Source organism: Nothoprocta perdicaria, unplaced genomic scaffold (genome assembly GCF_003342845.1).
Source record: "Nothoprocta perdicaria isolate Ctin4 unplaced genomic scaffold, notPer1 scaffold_177, whole genome shotgun sequence".
Taxonomy (NCBI): Eukaryota; Metazoa; Chordata; class Aves; order Tinamiformes; family Tinamidae; genus Nothoprocta; species Nothoprocta perdicaria.
In genome coordinates, this window is record NW_020454949.1 from 641,808 (window position 1) to 663,016 (window position 21,209).

General features: G+C 60.4%; 3 protein-coding genes across 3 annotated transcripts; 1 reads left to right on the forward strand and 2 right to left on the reverse strand.

The window, feature by feature from the left end:
* Window positions 1-1,556: 1,556 nt before the first annotated feature.
* Window positions 1,557-3,452, reverse strand: PROCR (protein C receptor). The gene is made up of 4 exons (XM_026036415.1): window positions 3,398-3,452; window positions 3,094-3,330; window positions 2,068-2,334; window positions 1,557-1,989 (listed from the first exon to the last, which is right to left on the reverse strand). The coding sequence occupies exons 1-4, from the start codon at window positions 3,450-3,452 to the stop codon at window positions 1,877-1,879; spliced, it is 672 nt and encodes a 223-aa protein (XP_025892200.1). The 3' UTR covers window positions 1,557-1,876.
* A 464-nt stretch (window positions 3,453-3,916) lies between these two features.
* Window positions 3,917-13,988, forward strand: PFKL (phosphofructokinase, liver type). Its single transcript, XM_026036393.1, has 22 exons — window positions 3,917-3,971; window positions 5,363-5,436; window positions 5,832-5,909; window positions 6,063-6,252; window positions 7,088-7,253; window positions 7,340-7,384; window positions 7,622-7,730; window positions 8,093-8,188; window positions 8,274-8,366; window positions 8,827-8,952; window positions 9,047-9,111; window positions 9,471-9,534; window positions 9,712-9,858; window positions 10,127-10,197; window positions 10,327-10,414; window positions 11,017-11,169; window positions 11,249-11,413; window positions 11,754-11,815; window positions 12,082-12,193; window positions 12,322-12,421; window positions 12,822-12,927; window positions 13,057-13,988. The coding sequence occupies exons 1-22, from the start codon at window positions 3,917-3,919 to the stop codon at window positions 13,202-13,204; spliced, it is 2,313 nt and encodes a 770-aa protein (XP_025892178.1). The 3' UTR covers window positions 13,205-13,988.
* Window positions 13,989-15,762: 1,774 nt separating this feature from the next.
* On the reverse strand, window positions 15,763-21,203 carry CFAP410 (cilia and flagella associated protein 410). Its single transcript, XM_026036421.1, has 7 exons — window positions 21,154-21,203; window positions 20,603-20,621; window positions 20,187-20,233; window positions 19,215-19,444; window positions 18,409-18,571; window positions 17,819-17,912; window positions 15,763-16,833 (listed from the first exon to the last, which is right to left on the reverse strand). Exons 4-7 carry the CDS (start codon window positions 19,261-19,263, stop codon window positions 16,708-16,710), a joined length of 432 nt encoding a protein of 143 aa, XP_025892206.1. The 5' UTR covers window positions 19,264-19,444; window positions 20,187-20,233; window positions 20,603-20,621; window positions 21,154-21,203; the 3' UTR covers window positions 15,763-16,707.
* Window positions 21,204-21,209: the final 6 nt, after the last annotated feature.

Consider the following 21,209-nt stretch of genomic DNA (forward strand, 5'->3'; position numbering starts at 1 on the left):
AGGCTCAAGAAGGCAGCAATGAGGTCGGCCTTTCTTGCAGCGCGCGGCCGCACAAGCTCAGGGGCCCAGGGGAGAGGAAAAAGGCTTTCCCGGAGCTGTTTAAAGTACGGACTTCCTAATCTGCCCCACAGATGACGCATTTCAAAAGCGAGGAGCAAAACAAGCCCTGTTGTTCCAGGCGCTTTGCTTTCTCCTGCCCRCAGCACCCTGGGTAGCAGCTCTGCTCAAAGCCCATGTCTGCCCAGAGCCCATACTGTGCGTCCCCCATGAGCTGATTTTGAGGACCAGGAAGCTGAGTATGGAGCAGGTCTCCCACCCTGCTGTGACAGGGCACCTCRGGCCCTGTAAGTGAGTTACCTGGCTGCACCCCAAAGCTATGGCCCTGCGGAGAGCTTTGGTTGAACCTGCCTCAACTCTGGCCCGTTGCTCTCTGCTTCTCATGAGGGAGTGAGGAGGCCTCGGTAGGGAAACTGCTCAGCTCAAATGTGTCCCTGTATGGGAAAGCCAAAAGCGGAGGCCCACAGAGATGTGGATGCAGAGGCCTCTTCCTCCTGGAAGTGACTAACAAGGAGATACAGGGATGGCGAGGCTGAGATGGACCTTCAGACCATCACCCCATCTCCATGCTAGGGACCATGCAGCCGTGCAGGGCTTGCCGTGGAGCAGAGCTCACAGCAAGGCCTGCTGAGATGCTGCACAGTGATGTTTGTGTGTTTTACTGTCCCTGTTTTGATTCCCCTTCAAGCTTGGCCGGCATTTCGGTTTCGCAAACGAATCCACTGAAGGGTGGGGAGAGCTGCGGTCCCGTCGCGGCCGGACCTGGCTAGGGGAGAGCGGCCACATTGCTCTGGTGGAGGAGCAGCCATGAGGGCCTGGCAGCTCGAGTGGATGAAACACAGTCTTTGGAGACCTCTTTCCACGTCCCTCGTTGCAGGCACCACTATGTCATCCTCCCATCCCATTTCGATCACTCATTTCTTTCCCCGGCCCACCCTTGCTTTCTGGTGGTTGCTCTGACCAGGAAGAGAGGGTATTTAGAAATGGAGAAGCTGGAAGTTAAAGTGGGAGAGCTCCTTGGTGCCTGGAAATAAGTGGCATTTTTGTAACAGGCAAAAGGGACAAAAGGGCCAGGAGTTTCTTACGGGCGTACTCCAAGCCATCAAACCAAAYAGTCCCAGTTTCAATCTTGTCCTTGAAAGAGAAGTGAAATGAAGTCTACCATGCAGCAAGAGGGTCTAGCCTGGGGCATTCCAGTGCCAACCCATGTCCTGGTGCCCATCGTCCCATGCCATCTCTGCCCAGCACTGTGTCCCCCCTTCTCTGCCACCCCACTGGCCCATGTTGCTTGAGACTACCTCTAACTACGAGAGTCAAAATTGCCTCGTTCTATACAGAAAAAACATCCAAAAGGAAAAGTTGGATTTTATTACAGCCAATCTCCAAGCGAGATTATTTTCTGTGCTCGCACACCCAGGCACCAGCCAGCACCAAGACACCCACAAACGTCAGTCAGGACCAGGCTCCCACAATGCGGGCACCACAGGGTGCTGGCCGTCTGCTCCGCGTGCCCTGGGGCCCTCCGGATGGATGACACCAGCCCTTGCGTGCCCATTAGTGGCCTCCTGGCCTTGCTCTGCCGCATATCCCCTTGCGTCGCTCAGCTCCCGGGCATGGGCAAACCTCACGTTTCTGCAGCATGTGCAGACGTCAGCAGCAGACCTGGCATGGGAATAGTCCCCAGAACCAGGTGGGATGGCCCCTGGTGCCAAGCACGCTGGGCAGCTGAGTCCACAGCGCAGTCCGGCGGTGTCAGAAAGGCCAGCAGTCTCCCTCGCTGAGCACGGGCACTGCTCCATCCCCTGGTGCGCACGGGCTGCTAGCAGCTCCCGCCGGTGCACAGGAAGATGCCTGCGGCCATGGCCACCAGGGCCAAGGCCCCGAGGGTCAGGCCCACCACCAGCGGTGTGTGCGAGCGGCTGCTCTGCCTCCCTGCGGGAATGGGAACAGTCAGGGACATGGACACCCCTGTGTCCCTGTCACCCGCCTCGCTCTCAGCACTGCACCAACCTGTCCCAGCACTCTGAGCCCTCAGGATGTCCACACACGTGGTATTGAGGAAGTGCTGGAGGTCCCGCGTGGTCTCAGGGTACTTCATGAGCTCCTGGTGGGCGAAGGTGGCCACGGCGTCCTGGTGGGGCCAGCGGCGCTCCCACGTGGCTGTGGGCACATGGAAGCTGAGGAAGGCTGTGCCGTTGAGGGTCATGTCGTAGAAGCTGCGGGCCGTGCCGTTGGGGAAGAGGTGGCAGCCCAGGAGGCAGCGCAGGATCTGCGTGTCTGCAGTGCGAGGAGAGGAGAGGCAGGTCAGGCACAGCCCTGTCCCCGCTCCCATCCSYATCCCCACTCCCATCYTCGTCCATGGACAGGTCTTGGTACYACAGTCTGTGATAATTGGCTCTGGAACTGCAACTGTTCAGCGATTCAGCTCTCCGGACTTGGACTATAAGAGAGGTGCCCTGCCACTCGCCTGTCCCCGGGCTGCCATCCCAGTGTCTTTAATAGTGCTGCCTGGTAGGGAGGGCTCCCCTTCCCCACTGCCCTGTGGGGTCTGGTGTTCCCATCTTCATGGGTCCATGGAGCCCATTTTCATGAGGTCCCCATTCCCACAGAATCTAATATCCCCATCCACRTCAGGTCTGAGATCTCCATCCCCATAGGATTCATGGTCTCCATCCCAGTGGGGTCCAGCCTCCCTACCCCACTGGGGTCTCCATCCCCACAGGATCCAACATTCCCATTCCCACAGGGTCTGTCATCCCCAGTCCATGGGGTTTGGGGTCCCCATCCCTGCAGGATCTGGGGTCACCAGTTCATGGGCTCCAGGGTCCCCATTCCCAGCACAGGGTCCAGCATCTCCAGCCCATGTGGTCCGGGGTGGCCATGCCAAAGGGTCCAGCCTCCCTAGCCCCACAGGGTCCAGCATCCCCATCCCTGCAGGGTCCATCCCTATGGCATCCAGCATCCCCATCCCCATGGGATTCAGCATCCCGCTCCCCGGTCCCTTCCGGTGTCCAGCTGCCCCGTCRCACTGCTCACATTCAATACGCCTCTCCATATGGATGAGCTTGACCATGTTGGCAAAGTAGTCCAGGTAGGTGGCCACATCCTCCTTCCTGCGTGCCCAGGCGGCCGGTGGCTCCAGGGGCAGCAGCTGGCTGAGGCTGCGCCCCTCGAGGCGGTGGCTCGAGCGCCCGCCCAGYGTCGCGTTGCCCCAGAAGCTGCAGCGCCCGTCGGACACTCGCGTCACCTGCAGCATGGTGAAGGCCAGTGGGGCTGCGGGAGAGGCTGTGGCCACCCCGAAACCTGCTGCCTGGCGGCGACAGCCCCCCGCAGATCTTACCCGCCTGCTCGGCACCGCGCGCCAGGGCCGCGCAGAGGAGCGGGAGGACGAGCATCCTGCGGCGGGACCGGGACGGCGCGGGCACCGCGGCGCTGGCGGCGACGGGGACTTAAGCGCGCGGGGCCGGAGGTGGGGCGCGGCGGCGGGAGGGTGGGCGCGCGGCCAGGGCGCTCCCACTTCCTCAGCCGCGGACACGCGCACCCCTTCCCTGCCGGACGGGACGGGACGGGCTGGCGGGGCCCGTGGCTGCGCGGCGGCCCCGGCAGCGGGGCCGGGAGCCGCACGGGCGCCAGGGGGCGACGCGGGGACACGCGGCCCGCGCGTGACTCAGTTTCCCCCACTAGGGACCAGCGGGGGGTGGGCGTGGCCTCGTGGCTTGTGGGCGGWGCCTCTGCCGCACGTGGGCGTGGCCTCCGGCCTTTGTGGGCGTGTCCTCGGGTGGCGGGCGAGGCTTGCGGGGCGGGGCGGCGGCGGGAGGGCGCAGCGATGGCGGCGGCGCAGGAGCTGGAGAAGCTGCGCATGGCCGGGGCCGGCATGGCCATCGCCGTGCTCACGAGCGGCGGCGACGCGCAAGGTGGGCCCCGCGGCACCTGCCCCCGCGCGTCCCCTCCCCGGGCGGACGGGTGGCGCGGACGCTGCGTGTCCCCACGGCGCCGCGCCCGCTACGTGTCCCCTGGCAGGAGGGGGGGAGGGGAGTGGGGCTGGCCCCGCCGCCACGTGACACGGATGTGTCACCGGCCCGGCCGTGTGGCGTGGATGTGACACCCCCCATCCCGGGGTGCCACCGCGCCCCTCCCCCCCATGGGGCACTCGTGTCCCCGAGGTGAGGTCAGCCCCCCCATGGGGCACTCGTGTCCCCGAGGTGAGGTCAGCCCCCCCATGGGGCACCTCGAGTGTCCCCGAGGTGAGGTCAGCCCCTCCATGGGGCACTCGTGTCCCCAAGGTAAGGTCAGCCCCTCCATGGGACACTTGTGTCCCCGAGGTAAGGTCAGCCCCTCCATGGGGCACTCGTGTCCCCGAGGTGAGGTCAGCCCCCCCATGGGGCACCTCGAGTGTCCCCGAGGTAAGGTCAGCCCCCCCATGGGGCACTCGTGTCCCCGAGTTGAGGTCAGCCCCCCCCATGGGGCACCTCGAGTGTCCCCGAGGTGAGGTCAGCCCCCCCATGGGGCACTCGTGTCCCCGAGGTGAGGTCAGCCCCCCCCATGGGGCACCTCGAGTGTCCCCGAGATAAGGTCAGCCCCTCCATGGGGCACTCGTGTCCCCAAGGTAAGGTCAGCCCCTCCATGGGGCACCTCGAGTGTCCCCGGAGTGGGCTCAGCCCCGCCGTGTGGCACTCGTGTCCCCAGGGGGGCCCAACTCCCCCCACCCCATCCCGTGTGTGACCCTGCACGGGCCCCACAGCCCCCCAGGGGTTTGTGTCCTCCCCTACACACGTGACGCACCGCGCCCAGGCCGTGACACACGCGTGTCCCCTGCGTGGCCGCAGCGGGTCCAGAGCCCGCCCTCCCAGACGCCACCTCCAGAGGGGACAGTGCCRCCCGCACAGGGACGCGGGCCACGGCACTCAGGTGGGAAGGGACGGGCGGGCGGGCGGGTGGATGGATGAACACGCTGCAGCCCGCGAGGGCGCCCGTGTGCCGAAAGGTGCCCGGGGCGACGTGACCTCCCGGGCAGGCCGGCGCCGGCCGACGCGCCGCATTTATCCCACTGGGATTAGCTTCACGGATGAGCCGGGGCCGCCGGGCCGGAAGGAGCACTTCCCGCGGCTCCGGTGGCCGCTTACGTAACCCTGTCGCCGCCGGCGGTGATGCTTCTCCGGCTGAGCACGGAGCGGCCCCTTCCCAGAGCTCCCCAGAAAGACTGAGCGGAAAAGCGACTTTTCCCCCCCGTGCATCCCAGCTGTTTGTGGCACGGRTCTGGGATGGGATGCTCGGCACTGCGCGTGATCACCTCTTCCCTTGGCAGGCATGAATGCGGCTGTCCGCGCCGTGACCCGCATGGGGATCTACGTTGGAGCCAAAGTTTTCCTCATCTATGAGGTTCGGTGATCCCGTTGCTCCATCCGAGTGTTGCTTGAGGGGGGTGGAATTGCTCCGTTGGGCCCCTCTTTGGTAGAGAAGTGTCCATAAATGACACCAGACACRGGCTTGGACAGTGTGTTTCTACCGAGCCGTTTGACGCCCTTGTCCCGCAGTGTGGACCAACGGGCTGGTCCTGCTTTGGGCCAGCGGGAGACACCAGAGTCTAGTGATGCCCTCCAAGCCCGGCCCCATCCCAAGCCAGACACGTAGACAYGTCACCCTGTGCCCACATCTTCCTTGCAACCCCCTCGCGTGCCCAGCGGGCCTCGGAGGCTGAGATTTCATGAGACTCCTTTGGTTGGAGGCACGAGGGAAGCAGCTCCAACATCTGCGTCTGCCTTCTGTCCTGGCAGGGCTACGAGGGGCTGGTGGAAGGCGGCGAGAATATCAAGCAAGCCAACTGGCTGAGTGTCTCCAACATCATCCAGCTGGTGAGGCTCGGCCGGTTATCTCCTCCCGAGGTCGGGAGCTTGGCGGACGCCAGAGCTCGAACGTCACCKCAGGGGGACGAAGAAGGAGCTCGCGGGGCGGTCATGGGTTCTGCTGGTGCTGGGGCTGATGCTGCTTCTCCGGGGTGTCCGCAGGGCGGCACCGTCATTGGCAGCGCGCGCTGCAAGGCCTTCACGACGCGCCAGGGCCGCCTGCGCGCCGCGCGCAACCTCGTGCAGCACGGCATCACCAACCTGTGCGTCATCGGCGGCGACGGCAGCCTCACCGGCGCTGACATCTTCCGCTCCGAGTGGGGTGGCCTGCTCGAGGAGCTCGTTAAAGATGGTGCGTGCAGCTGATAGCCCCCAGCTCCTGAGTGCGGCAGCTTGGAGCCTCGTGCGGACGAGGAATTGGGCACGATGTGGCCGAGAGGTCCGTGTGGGGAGAGCACTTGAGAGGCATTTGACTCGAGGGAGCACGAGGCGGAGACCAAGCTTCGCTCTGGAGCTTTTGACCCCCAAAGAAGCTTGTCTGGAGCAGAAAATGACAAATTCCTCCTTTCCTGGGAGTTTCTTGCAGGGATTGCAATTCTTGCAGGATTCATGCCTCCSACCTTGCCCTCCCACAGTTAAATTACAATTGATTTCATTTGTTTTCTAATCTGGCACTGCTTTCCAGCCGCTGGCCCCCGCTCTGCTGTCTCTGTGTGCTGGGAATCCCACTTGCTCGGGTGCTCTTGGAGCCTGAGGTTGGAGCTGCTAAGTCTCTCCGGAATTTAGTCAGCAGGAGGTGGGAAGCGCAGCCCTGTGCCGAAGCCAAAGGGGAAGCTGCTTCCCAGGCCTTGGCTGCACGCTTGGGCTTATTGACGTCTTCAAAGAGCTTGGCCCCGCGGAGGAAATTAGGGAGCAATTAAAAAGGGTTTGCTGGCGGTGAGAGAGGCAAGTGAGAAGCTGGGCMTTGTTAGGAAAGGGATGACAAGTGACCATCAAACACCTGCCTTGTGGCCTGTAAAGCCGGAGAAGAGAGATGTGGAGGAGCTGGAGGAAGGAGAGGGAGATGCCACTGTTGCTTGTCCCATCCTGGCGCCGCCCTTTGGGCGAGAAGCGCCCCRTTTCCCCAAGCCTTGCTCTACCGGAGGCTCTCGCGGGGCGCTAGAAAGTGCCTGCCATGCCGCCTGCAGGGCAGATCAGCGAGGCTGTGGCCAAGGAGTACTGCCACCTCAACATCGTGGGCCTCGTGGGCTCGATCGACAACGACTTCTGCGGCACCGACATGACCATTGGCACCGACTCGGCGCTGCACCGCATTATGGAGGTGATCGACGCCATCACCACGACGGCCCAGAGGTGAGCGCGCCCCGCCACCTGCCCCATCCATAGCGGCTCATCGAGAGGGCGCTCACGCCCCTTCTCTCCCCTTGGTCTCCTTGCAGTCATCAGAGGACCTTCGTGCTGGAGGTGATGGGCAGGCACTGCGGGTGAGAGCTCCGGGAGGTGCAGAAGACCTTGAGCAAGCATCGGTGGGGCTGAGAGAGGGAAGAGCAGCTCAGTGAACGTGGGACGGTACCGGGGAAAACCCTGGAGCCACATTAAGTGGCCCAGAGGCTGCCCAGGGTCTCCGCTGTGCCCCGCAGTCACGGCCTGGACCGGGTGAGACGCCAAGGGATGCCCATGTTGTCACCTGCTGCCGTGCTAATGCCTTCTGTCCCCTCCAGGTACCTAGCACTGGTGTCTGGCCTGGCCTCAGGGGCTGACTGGCTCTTCATCCCGGAGTCACCCCCAGAGGATGGCTGGGAGGACCGCATGTGTGAGAGGCTTGGGGAGGTAAGACGGGGGCTCCCTTAACTGTTGTGAGGGTTGTTTGCCCAGTCCAGGCTTTTGGTGCCTCCTTTTGCTCCCGGATGGGAGTATTCCCAGCAGATCCAGGCTGGAATACCTCAGTATTTTGCCCGAAGCCCTGGCTGCGGCGGCACTGCGACGTTTCGGGAGCTCGGACTATTGTGTCCGTGAAATGGAGCGCTCAGCCGGACGCAAATCGGACTGGCACGAGCCAGCGGGCGCCCTGGAAAAGTCTGGCCTCGGATCTCAGTTTGCAAAGCCCCTGGGCAGAAAGGGGGACGCGGTCGTGCTCGCAGACGGGTACTCTGGGCTCAGACGGGCTGCCTGGTTTTCCTCCCTTGTGCCAGACGCGCAGCAGGGGCTCGCGGCTCAACATCATCATCATCGCCGAGGGTGCCATCGACCGCAGCGGCAAGCCCATCTCCTCCAACTACGTCAAGGATGTAAGCGCCCGCTTGAGCGCCCTGTCCCGCTCCGGCGGCTGCGGCCACCACGTCCCCTTGCCCTGACAGCCCCTTTCCTGTGCAGCTGGTGGTTCGGCGCCTGGGCTTCGACACGCGCGTCACTGTCCTGGGCCACGTGCAGCGTGGAGGGACACCGTCGGCCTTTGACCGTATCCTGGTAGGTTTTGCAGGGCAGGGGGGACAAGGAGGCATAAGCATAAGCATGATATGGGAGTCCCGAGGTTATGCAGCGTGGATCGTGGATGCTGTGGGTCTCAGGCCCCCATTCCTTGCATCCCTCTGCCAGCTACGAAGGACTTGCCAGCTCAGATAGTGCTGACGTGCTCCCTGCAGCTGTGCCAGGCAGGACAGGGCACCCGCTCCTCTGATCCACCRCTGAATTTGCTGCTCTTAAATAACTCAGCAGCTCCCTGGCTGTAAGTCAGACTAATGGAGCTGCACGAGCAGCCGCATGACTTCCACACACGTGTTCACTCCATACAAACACGAGCCTGGGGAAGGTCTCGCATCAGCAGGGCTGCCTGGGAGCTTCCCAAGGTGCATCCTTGGCTGGCAAGCGGGGCCGCTGGGTGGCGGATTGGCCGAGGCATCCCGGAGCCTTGGTGTCCCCTCTGCAGAGCAGCAAGATGGGAATGGAGGCAGTGATGGCGCTGCTGGAGGCCACGCCGGACACCCCCGCCTGCGTGGTGAGCCTCTCGGGGAACCAGTCCGTGCGGCTGCCCCTCATGGAATGCGTCCAGGTGGTAAGTACACGTGCAGCTGCCGTCGTGGCGGGGACCGTGGTGGCTTGTCCCCTGCTCGTACACATGTGCCTTACATTGCTGTGTCTCTCTGCAGACAAAGGATGTTCAGAAGGCCATGGACGAGAAGAGGTTTGAGGAGGCTATCCAGCTCCGTGGCAGGTGAGGAGAGGGGTCACTGGGCTTTATGGAGCACRGATTGATCCAGATTCCCTTTCCTCACCAAGAAGTTCCTACATCCCTCTCCAGTGTGGACTGCTTAGCTCTGGAGCACATGGGAAACGTGGAGCTGCACCTGAGGCTCAGGAGAAACTCAGGAATAGCCCAAGAGGGGAGATGTTGCTGTAACCAGCTCCTCCAAATTGGAGGTCATGGCCAGCCCTGGAGCTCTCCAGGCTTTCCATGTCCCCATGTGGCCACTGTCCGAGGGTCACAGGGCTGTGAAGCAGCAGGGCTCCCTCCCCACTGAGAATGGGCGTTTTCAGCTCCCTCTCTGCTGAGAACAGGCGTGTTCTTTGCAGGAGCTTTGAAAACAACTGGAACATTTACAAGCTGCTGGCACACCAGAAACCAGCCCAGGAGAAGGTAAGGAGGAGAAGGAGATGTCAAGAGCCCTGGGCATAGGCTCTTGAGGATCATCCTGATCTTGTCTGGCTTTGGRAAGGAGGAGCAGAGAGACAAGAGGTCCTCGTGCTCTATCGCTGGAAGCTCCATCCAGCTCTCAGTCCTGATGTTCCCCACTCCTCCATGCCGTCCTCGCAGAGCCCCTTCAGCCTGGCCATCCTGAACGTGGGCGCCCCGGCTGCGGGCATGAACGCTGCCGTGCGCTCCGCTGTGCGGATCGGCATCTGCCAGGGACACACCGTGTATGTGGTGAACGACGGCTTCGAGGGCCTGTCTAAAGGGCAGGTGAGCGCGCTGGCTTGGGGGTGCTCCAACACCTCGTGAAGCCGCCTTGGCTGGTGGCCTCTGACGTGGGTGCAGATCTCTGTGGCTCTCTGCTTAGGTTGGGAGGGTTTGGGAGGATGTGYGTGGTGGGGGTCTGCACACAGGCAAGCTGGGGTCCTCCAGACCCCATTCGTGGGCATGTCGGTGGGTGCTCTGGGTGGCGTGGGTGGGCCTGGAGGGAGAAGGCCAGGCTGCCACCCACCTGCCCTCCAAGCCGTGCTCCTTGCAGATCCGCGAGGTGGGCTGGCACGACGTGGCCGGCTGGCTGGGACGCGGCGGCTCCATGCTGGGCACCAAGCGGTAAGCGCCACGCCGGCCTCAGCCGCGGGTCCTGGCCCTGCCATGCAGCCCCCCTGGGGCAGTGGGAGGGGACCTTGTTGTCATCGGTGGGCTGGCCCTGCTGATCTCGCTGTCTCTCCCTCTCTACAGGACTCTGCCCAAGACGTGCATGGAGAAGATTGTGGAGAATGTGCGGAAATTTAACATCCAGGCCCTGCTGGTCATTGGGGGGTTTGAGGTATGGAGAGTTTCTGACGGAGTTGTGGGAAGCTACGTGTTTAAAATCAGGCCATGGTATCATGGAAATGAGGGGATCCCGCTGGGATGGGGTCCCCCTCTTTGTCACCTTAGGACCTGATGCCTCGGAGAGGCTCATGTGAGACAAGGCAGGGAGCTGAGATCTGAGCTGAGGGCACAGGCTGGCTCTTCTGAGCCTCTGCCCACTCCTGGAGGGCTGTCCACACCCCAGCCCATGCAGACGCCCCTGCAGACGGTGTGTTGAGCATAAGAGGAAGGACACGTGAGCTGCCAGCTGGATGCAGCACGGGTGCGTGCTCATCAGAGCCGGTGCTGGCCTGTTGCCACCAAGCACCTTCTCCCAGCGCAGGGGATGCAGATGMTGCCTCTCAGCTCTAAGGAGCTTCCTTCCCAAAACTGTCATGATCCATGGTGCTCAGAGTGGTCCTCTTGGGCTGGTTCTGATGGCTGTCACTGTGCATTTGCATCTCCCAAACTGGGCATGTTCCCAGTGCAGCACAGGGAGACTCAACCAAGCTGGAGACGCAGATGCAGAGGCAGGTCCCTGGTGATGGCGCATTGCCCACCCACCTCTTCTTGCAGGCCTACGAGGGGGTGCTGCAGCTTGTGGAGGCACGCGGGCAGTACGAGGAGCTCTGCATCATCATGTGCGTCATCCCAGCCACCATCAGCAACAACGTGCCCGGCACTGACTTCAGCCTGGGCTCGGACACCGCCGTCAACGCCGCCATGGAGGTGAGGCGAGCGGGGAGCGGCCTTTAGGGAACCTCTCGTGCCCCAGCCTCCTCGCTCGTCCCTTACGCCCCTGTCGCAGAGCTGTGACCGGATCAAGCAGTCAGCCTCGGGCACAAAGCGACGCGTGTTCATCGTGGAGACGATGGGCGGCTACTGTGGGTACCTGTCAACTGTGACCGGCATCGCGGTGGGGGCGGATGCTGCYTACGTCTATGAAGATCCTTTCACCATCCATGACCTGAAGGTGAGCAGAGGAGTGCAGCTTGGGTGGCCATGGAGCTGCACAATACGAGGTGCCACTGAGATGTGTTTGGGATTGTGCAGTTATTCGACAGCTTCATGAAAAAGAAAGAAGATGGGAAGAAGCGCTTGGGAAGAGGGCAGGATATGGAAGAGCGTGGGACGGTGTGGGGAGATCTTTACAGCACTGCAGGGTAACATCTGTGAGATGTTAGTGGCTCTCTTGTCTGAAGTTTAGGAAGCAGCAGGATGAGGCAGCCTGTAGGAGCTGTCCTGTCCTGCTGGGTTGACTGCAGAGAGGGGACAGGAGCTGTTAGGATCGTGATCAATGTGTTGTCTTGCAGGCTAATGTGGAGCACTTGACTGATAAAATGAAGACAGATATCCAGAGGGGCCTGGTGCTGCGGTGAGTCCGTACCCTCCGCCATATCACGCACTGTGGGATGGTGTCCAAGGAGCCTGGGAACGAGCCCAGCTGCCCCAGCAGCCCAGAGCCAAGCTGGACAAGCCTTGCTGCCATGGGAAGGCAGGGATTGGAGTGGCATCCCTGCCTTCCCCTCCTGATCCCCTCCTGCATGCAGCACTCATGGGTCCGGGAGTGGGATGCTTGGTGCGCTGGGTGCACAGCACCCTCCATGGGCAAGCAACGCCACCTTCCCTCTGCTCCCCCAGCAATGAGAAGTGTCATGAGCACTACACCACCGAGTTCCTCTACAACCTKTACTCCTCCGAGGGCAAGGGCATCTTTGACTGCAGGATTAATGTCCTGGGCCACCTCCAGCAGGTACGGGTGGTAGGCATGGAGAGGGACCTGCTGGCAGGCACCTTGCCCCTGGAAATGTCCGGGGGCAAGCAGCGTTGCTGCCGCCGCCAAAGAGCTCAGGCCTGATGCCAGTGTCCCTCTGCCACCAGGGAGGAGCCCCGACACCCTTTGACCGTAACTACGGCACCAAGCTGGGAGTGAAGGCTGTGCTGTGGATGTCGGAGAAGCTGCAGGAAGTCTACCGCAAGGGTGAGYGAAGGGCTGGCACGCGCCTGGACCCACAGTCCTGTGCCAGAGCCTGCAGGAACTCCTGGGAATGTGTGTGCCAAGCAGGGCTGGTGCTTTGCCAGCCCGCGAGGCTGCAAGCAGGCTTGTGTCGCCCGTGCCAGCCCTGTCTAGGGGCAAGCAGTGAGCAGCGGGCACGTGTCCCTGTCACGCGCATCTGCTCAGCGGGAGCAGCGAGCGGGCAGGGGAGTTGGCCTGGGGCGTTTTCACCTGCCAGGACACACGCACCAGGCTCAGAAGGCTCCTCTGCACCCTGCTAGCTGTGAAGCAGAGGCGTCTTGGCCCGTGGTTGCCAGGAGAGGCTGCGAGCAGGCTGGCTTCTAGCCACCACGCTGCATGGTGACGGGCGCCTGTGTCCCCGCAGGGCGTGTGTTTGCCAACTCAGCCGACTCTGCCTGCGTGATCGGGCTGAGGAAGAAGGTGGTGGCCTTCAGCCCCGTGACGGAGCTCAAGAAAGTCACCGATTTTGAGTAAGTCCCTCTTCTAAYGCGCCTTCTCTGCCCATGGGTCACCAGGGGTGAGAACCGGGGGACCTTTGTGGAGCAGGGTGCTGCTCGCTGTCCTGTGGGCTGCTCAAAAGCTCTGTCCCTCTCTTGCAGGCACAGGCTGCCCCAGGAGCAGTGGTGGCTGAATCTGCGGCTCATGCTGAAGATGCTCGCCAACTACCAGATCAGCTTGACAGAGTACATCTCCGGGAAGATGGAGCATGTCACCCGGCGCACRCTCAGCATCGAGAAGGGCTTCTAGTGCCGCCAGCCCGAGCTGTAGCTCCCTGCTCCTTCTCCCTTCCACTAATGCCTCTGGAGTGCCGTGTAGCCCAGGACCACCAGTGAGTGGGTTGCAGAACTGTGAGACACCGTAGCCATCCCTGAGCACATGCCCCTTCCCCATGTGCTGCTTGGAGAGCAACCAGGCCCCATGTTCTSCATAGCCAGTCCTTTTACTCCAGAYACTGTAAGGCAGGCAGAGCCTGGCCTYGATTCCTAAACCAGCACAATCATGCCTGAAAACACTGACCCCGGGTCCAGTCCCTGAGCAGCTGGGGGAAGAAGCGGGAATATTAGAGCCCGGCTGCATGGCCTGGATGCTTAACCTCTCCCTTTTAGTTTATTCTCACTATTTAATGAGCGAGGGTCCAGATTCCTTCTCTCGCGGCCTGACCGCATGAGCCAATTGCTGCTTTTAGTTCCCTGCCCTCCAGTGCGGGGGGCAGCTGAGGAGGAGGCCCTGCTGTTCCAGGGCAGGTAGGGGCCGACACTGGAGACTCGCTGCTGCCACATGGGTCCCCAGGAAAGCTCCTTCGGGTTCTCATGGCCGTGCTGCAGCTGGCACGTGCACATGGMCCTCCGTCTGCCCCACGTGTTGCCTCGCGGGATGTCTTGAGCAGCAAGTGTTGGTCCTGGCAAGCCTGGCTCCCCAAACACCTTGCATGATGCTTGGCTCTGACCGCTGCTCTGTGGCGCTTGGCACGGGTGCCTTTCCAGCCCCAGAGCCCCTTTGTGCCAGGTGCTCTTGCCACGAGCAGGGCCGTGTCCATCGTGACACCGTTGCTCTGTGAACCCCGTGTCGTGTACTGTCCATGGCGCTGCTTGTGTCTTCTAGAGATAAAACCTGCTGGAGCCAAATCTGCATCTCTGGCAGCTGGTCATTGTGGGGTGAGTCCCACATGGGGAGAGAGGGGCCCGTTTCCCAGGCTGGGTGTGAATGCGGCGGGATCCTGCTCCTCTGCCATGTGTGCCACAATCCCAGGGCCATGCAGGGCTGGGCCAGTGCCAGCACCAGGGAAAGGTATTTGGATGAGAGAAATCAATAAGAGATGCTTGGGGCTTGCTCTGGAGTTGGACTAWTGCAGAACCAGGAGGGTCGCCAGGAGTGCGGCTGGGTCCCCAAGTGCATGGCCTGCTCCCACCCTACTCCTCGGGAACAAGAAGCAAGACGGCCAGGGACCTCTGCCGTGCACAAGTCCTCCTTGTTCCTTGGCTGGTGACCAGTGGGCTCAAAATTGCCATCCCTCTGGGAAGAGACTTTGCAACCCTGCAGAGAAATCCTTTCTCCCATGATTTGTTTCCCATCTTCAAAGAAAGGTCAAAAATGGCTTTATCAACATGACATGGTTTATAACAGAGCTTCTCAGGGCAGCTGCCAAGCGCCTCCGCTCCCGCTCCGGCCTGGCTCTGCGCTCAGGCGCCTTGGCCCAAGGTGGCTCCCCGAGCACAGCCCCTTTCCCAGGGCTTCCACGCCGGCCGCTCCTCCTGGGGTTCTGTGGGACAGCGCCAGCACGAGGACATGTCCCGGTCCTTTGGCTTGGATGTGCTGTGATTCTCCACCCTGCTGCACTTCTCTCCAGCGCGTATCTGCTTGGGAGACACTGGCAGCAGCCCCCTGTCCCCCAGGGCTGGGAAAGGTGGGAGGTAGAAGGGGGCTTGTCCACCACCTGGAGAGCTGGTTTATGGACCTGGAGGATGCCTGGTGCTGCTACAGACACACCGAGTCCTATCCTGCTCTTCAGCATGCCCAGGGCTTTCATTCGGCCTCAGCAGAGCAGTCTCGCTGCGCAGCGGCGGTCCCGCATCGCCATGCTGGGAACATGGCTTTCTGCCTGGACCAGAAGCCTCTCAAGGTCCCCGCGGGGCCTTTAAACACGGGTTGTGCTGGGTCAGCTTCCAGGGGCAGGCGGCTGTTGGCTGCAACCACTGGGAACCGTTTGTCCTCACTGCTCCATCACCAGGGGCGAGGCAAACCCTGCTGCAAGATCCCTCCGGGCAGAGCCCCGCGGGCCTCTGCCACCTGCCAGGGCACGCTGAGCACCAGGGCCTGTGAAACGCTTCACGTGGCAGCTCCAGCCCTGCAGGAGCCCGTGCAGGGGCCCTGATAGCGCCCGGCTGCAGCAGGAAGCAAGCGCTGGTGACGGACGCGCTGCCTCCTGTAGGGACTCTCCCCTGCTCCCGATCGCACGGCGCCGCCACAGCAGCCGACGGCACTAGGAAGTTCACCAGGTCTCCAGAGTGAAACGGAATGAGTCCAAGGGTCAAACCTACTCCTTGGGCTGCTTGGAGAGTAAGTGGGGGTCACCCTGCAGTAGGAGGAAGAGGGGGGTCGAGACCAGCAAGAGCAGTGCGGCTGGCAGTGGGAGCAGTAGCACCAGCCAAGAACGACAAGCACGGCACGTAGGCGAAGCCGAAGGGGAGGAGAGTTGCTTTCCCGGGAGGAGAGCGTGGAGGAACGGGGCAGCTGCTGAGGGAGCCGCCGCGCACCCTGGGCACGGGCCGGCCCCGCACTGCGCTTACTCTGTGCACATTCATCCCAAGAAAACCGGAGTCCCCACGAGGTCTTAGCTGTGCTCAAAGCGCAGGGAAGTCCAACAGTTCAGAAATTACACCGACTATTTAAGTGCAATTGGTTTTCATGCAGAATTCAAGACCTAAGTGGCAAGGGGCAAATCCTACCCTCTCCTGCCAGTCAGTGGTTCTCATCCCRGTTCTTGACATCAGCCACAGCTTACACAGCCTAGAGAGAAAACKCTATTTGGCATGGTACAATGCTTTAATTACTATTTAACAACTCTGTGCAGCTCTTGGAATTCAGCTCCTTTCGCTGCAGAGAAATCCCACCCATGATACCTGTGCAAACTGGCCCGTAATGTTCAACATGTCTTCTCAACTGCAAAATGCACATGTGGTTTTTATTGCTAGCTTAAGTTTCCTTCAGCTGCTCTGAACCTTGCAGGGCATGGCATGTCAGCACATGGGACAGAGAAACTTCCGCTTCAGCTAAGTTGCTCCAAGCAACTTCAGGCCACCTTGTCACCAACTCGGATGCTGGATACACTTGCAGGGACCAAAAGGAGTCGAGAGTTTAAGGTAAACTAAGCATATGACATAGAGCTGTCTTTGGGGCAACTCTCGGTCATTAGCTGAGGCAGCGTCCCCTCAGACASGTTTCCTAAAAGCAGGTCTCTGTGGCAGGAGCTGCCTTCAACCTCTGCTATGTGCAAAGAAAGGCTGGTACCAGGTCAGGGCCAGCTGAAGTTCAGCAGAGAACAAGCAGCAGGCTGAGCCACCCCACCTGGTAGCACAGCCATGGGCCCCTCTCACTGCACCCCTGCTTGTGGCTGCTGCCTGCCCGCAGGGCAGCGTAGCGGGACACGCCGAGGTTTCCTCTGTAGCCTGAAATGTGGGGGCCGAAACGGTGCTGCTGGTCCAGGGCTGTATCCCCAAGGAGGGCTCTGGGGAGGGGTGTGCCGAGCGCTATCACTCCTCCTGCAGCTCCTTCTTCCGGAAGGCCTGGAGCCTCCTCCCCGCAGTTTGCTGGACAATCTCCAGCCCCTCTGCATCCAGTTCCTTCATGAGGAGCAAGATGGCATTCAGGACGTTGTTCTGCCACAAGGAGAAAAGAGTGTTTTRTAGCAACGTGTTTCCAGTCCTGAGAAGAACTGCTTCTTCTAGGAACTCCAAAAACCCCTGCAACGGTCTGGAACAGACACCTGCAGCTACAGGGACAGATCCAGGGAGGCCCTTGGGACCGACAGTCGCACCTGACGAGTCTAATTGGAACGTGGAACAAACATGGCCATCCAGTCCCACACGGCTGCCCAAAGGCCTCTGGCTCTCGGTCTTTGAGCTGACTTCTGCAACACAGAGCAGATTTGGCCAAGCCACCCGCTCCCTCCATTGCTGACCATGGTAGCGTGGGAAAGGACAGGCACCCTCTGCTCTTGATAAGAGGAAGAGCTGCTAGAATCACAAATGCGCTAGTTGGAAGGGCTCCCTGGATGTCCCCAGGCCGATGTCCCACCAAAGCGGGACTGCTGCCAGGACCCGGCCACGGCTTCATCAAGCCAAGAGTTGAAAAACTCCAGAGACAGAGATTCCACAGCCTACAGCCAATTCCCCTTGCTCTACATTCTCTTTTCCCAAAGGCCAGAGCCAGCAGTAGGATACTGCAAATGAATACACCCAGGTTAGCTTAAAACAYCAGTGAATTAGAGTTTGCAGGCAAGTAGTATAAAAATATGGCCTTCCAAAACCCATCGAAGTGCTGTCCCCGAGCCCAGCATAAAGCAGCTCCCAGCTGGACTCAGCTTGACAGCTGACAGGTTCAACTCAGGCTGCATCTCAGGAGTGTGAGAGGAGCCACTGAAACTCAGAAGCCTCAAGCCCACGAGGGCAACAGCTTGAGCTGCTAAGATGTTGGGCTGCAGCTACTGCCCAGCCACCTCAGCACAATGCCAGCCTAAGGGACAYGCTAGTATGCAGCCAGACCAGGAATGCAAACCCTGCCAGGCCGCCTGCCTTTTTCGGAGGAAAAACATTAGACATTGAGTTGAAGATGAAAAGCAGTGTGGGCGTTACAGACACTCACTCTCTTCTTTCTGCTGTAGTCCGTCTCTCGTGGCGAAAAGGATGAAAATTTGTCCCTGGGAACAGGCTTCATACCGAGCTGCTCTCGGATTTTGCTGARGAAGAGAGGAAAAGCAGACATTAAATGACCAGAAGTGAGCATGTCCACCAAGGCAACTCTTCACCATCACGACCACGACAGAGCCATGGAGGGTTTGAGGCACATTTGCCTCACCCACCATGGCTGCCAGCACTGCAGCATGACCACGTAACAAGGCCACGCTGGCACACCACGTCCCGCAGCACTAACGGGTGCCAAAGCAGGTAGTGGAAGAGCCAAGCGGGAAYGGAGCGGAGCACTCGTTCCAGTGAGGACTCCTCTCTGTCCACATAAACAGCTCACATGCTCGTGAGCCAGCACCACCTATGGAAGAGCCCGTTTGGCAGTCACAGAACCAGACCCACATGTGCTGCTAAGCCCACGCAGCTCCCACACAGTAACTGGAACAGGAATTTGCTCCAATCGCAGGTCTGGCTCACGTGACACTGGAACTGGCTGGCAGGGTCCTTTCACGCCCCCCAAATCCCAACAGCGCTTGAGGAAGCCCTCACTTTGTCTCCTCCAAGCTGAAGTTCAGCAGCCCGCTCTCAGTCTCCGTTGTGGATTCAGCAGCGCTGGACTCGGGGCAGCCGTTCTCCACGTTCTCCCGGGCTGGCGGGGTCGTTATCTCTTCCCCATCAACGAGCGCCTGGGACAGTTCTTCCTCTGTCACAGCTGCAAAAGTTGAAGCGAAAGCCTGCAGGAGGCTGCCACAACGCGGGCACTGTAACCACTCAGGAGGAGAGCACCTGCAGCCGGGAACACGCTGCTTCTGCAGAGCGAGACCACCGTGCTTTCGTCCTCCTCCTGCAGTAACCCCCCACCAAGGAGGGTGCTGGCAGCAATCTTGCCAAACTGAGAAAGACAGCAAGGAGAGATGCAAAGATAACCCAGCAGTTCTTGTCTCAGGTTTTGCAGGCTCCGAAAGCCCGCAGATTCATGCTAGCAGGTGGAAAAGCTGTCCTATGTTTATGACAGTGGATCTGGTTATGGTATCTTTGTTTTGCCAAAGCAAAGAAGAAGAGCTCTAAAAACACTAATTAGCAGTACAGTCACAGCTATAATGAGTCCCTCTAGTGTCAGCTCTGGTGTTGCAGGGAACAGAGGGGAGGAAACAACTTGGAAAGGACAGATCTCTCAGGGAGGCCGCTCAAACCCTAAGCAGGTCCCACACAGCTGACGTATCGCTTCTCTACTGTCATGTCAAAGGACATAATCCTAATAAGAAGAACCAAATTGCTGCCTTCCACTTCACTCTGAAAAGACGCTGCCCAGGAGACAGGACCATTCAGACCCCGCCATACCTGCAAACACCCACCTTGATTATCAAGCTTCTGCAGGTGCGGGAGGTTACGCAGCACAGTCATTCTGTAGCGGTGGGGGTCTGACCCACAGCAAGGGTTTTCTGACAGCCACAGGACCCTCAGTCGGGGCAGGTTTTTGAGGTAGAAGAGCTCATTTAGGCTCGCGATGTTGTTCTTCCTCAGGTAGAGTTCACTCAGGTTCTGGCACTGATTCAGTGGCTCGAGGTCTGAGATGCCGTTCACGCTGAACAGAAACCACAAGGTCAGAGACCAGGGAGCTCCTCCCTCCCTTGCTGCATCACTCAGGTGGAAGCAGGACCCCTGTGTTAACAACTCCTTTTCCTGCAACACTTTACTTTAGGGAGCTCGTGCTGGTACAGCACAGCAAGTGAGGGTGCTAAGGGCCTAGACACTGCACAGAGCACAAAGACAATATCCAATCTTCTTCAGCAAAGCAAAGAATTACAAAAGCAGGCTCACCTCCTGCTGAACCTGAGAATGGCCTTTACTTCCCCCAGCTCTCCRTCACACTTAACACCCTTTGCCATAGCAGCTGCTCAGACAGCACAGCACAGCCCGTGTAACATTACCAAGCTAAAAAGCTTAAACTCAAGGACAGCAGAGCCTCTGTGTGATGTCCAGAACACACAGAAGAGTTGCCAGGAGATATAAGGAAACTAAAAACTTCACAAGATTTGAAACTATTCTGCTAACAGGTTCCATACCGAGGTTGACAAAAATCTCATCTAAACTACGGGACATGACTTGAGGGAGGAAAAAGCCAAAGAGGTTTTACCACCTCTGCAAACAGCAACTATTTCCCGTCCACAAGCTGAGCAGCCAAAGTAAAGGAGCAGAGGAGCGGGTGAAAATCAGCATTTCTGCATCTCTGSCCCTTGTAAAGTCAGGCACGAAGATACATCCCTATGAGACACGCGCCTGTCAGTTGTCCCTGCCCGCTCTGTGGCCAAGAGTCTGGTGTTTACCTGAATGTGATAACTTCGATGTTGGGCAGATCCCGGCATATTGATATCTAGGCAGGAAAAGACAGGAGCAATGAGCTGTACTCTCAGGAAAAAATAAAATAAAAATAATTTAAAATTGCTCACAATATAACGGCACAAACAGCAATTTTAAGGACACCTCAGTCTCACCCCAACCTAACACAACCAGAGGGATTTGCTGCCACCCTCGGCAACCCCTCCACACTCTAGGACCAGCTCCCCTGCCGGTGACTCCGGATGCCCAGGGACCCGGGACGAGGTCCCTCGTGGGTGGCCCTGCCAGTGGCTCCAGATGTCCAGGGACCCAGGATGAGGTCTCCCGTGGATGGCCCTGCCGGTAGCTCCACGTGCCCAGGGACCCGCGATGACGCCCGCATGCGTCACAGGCTGCTCCTTACGTCCGTGAGGTGGCTGCCCCTGCGGGACAAGAGCCGGGGGGTCATTGCTGGGCCCCGTGCCCTGCATCGTGCCACCTCACCCAGGGCCACCTCTGTCCCCTCTGCCACTGCCTGCGCCCCTTCCCAGCCCCCCAGTCTGCCACAGTCCTCCACATCCTGATACCCACCCATGCCTGTTTGTCCGCCCATATGCCCCCTCCTGTGACACCCTGTCAGCTCCCCATGCACCCTCCATTCCCGCTTGTCCCCCCATACTGCCCCTCCTGGAATCCCCACAGCACCTCATTCCTGCTTGCCCCGCCACCTCTGATGGCACCCCAAGGCCCAGTGCACCCCGCCTAGGCCCTGCTTGTCACCCCAGACTACAGCCTGCACCCCCAGGGCCTCCATGCCCCCCTCCCAGGCCATCCCACCGCCTGCTCGTCCCTCCCATACCCCAATACACCCCCTAGGACCTACCCTTCCCCCCCGCCAAGGCTGCTCGCGCCCCGCCGCCCCAGGCTCGGGTGCCCCCCGAGGGTCCCCCCCAGAGCTCCGCATCGCGCTCGCACCAGCAGTTGAGGCGCCGGACGCCATCGAGGGCGGCGGCCTTAGCGCGGCCCAGCAC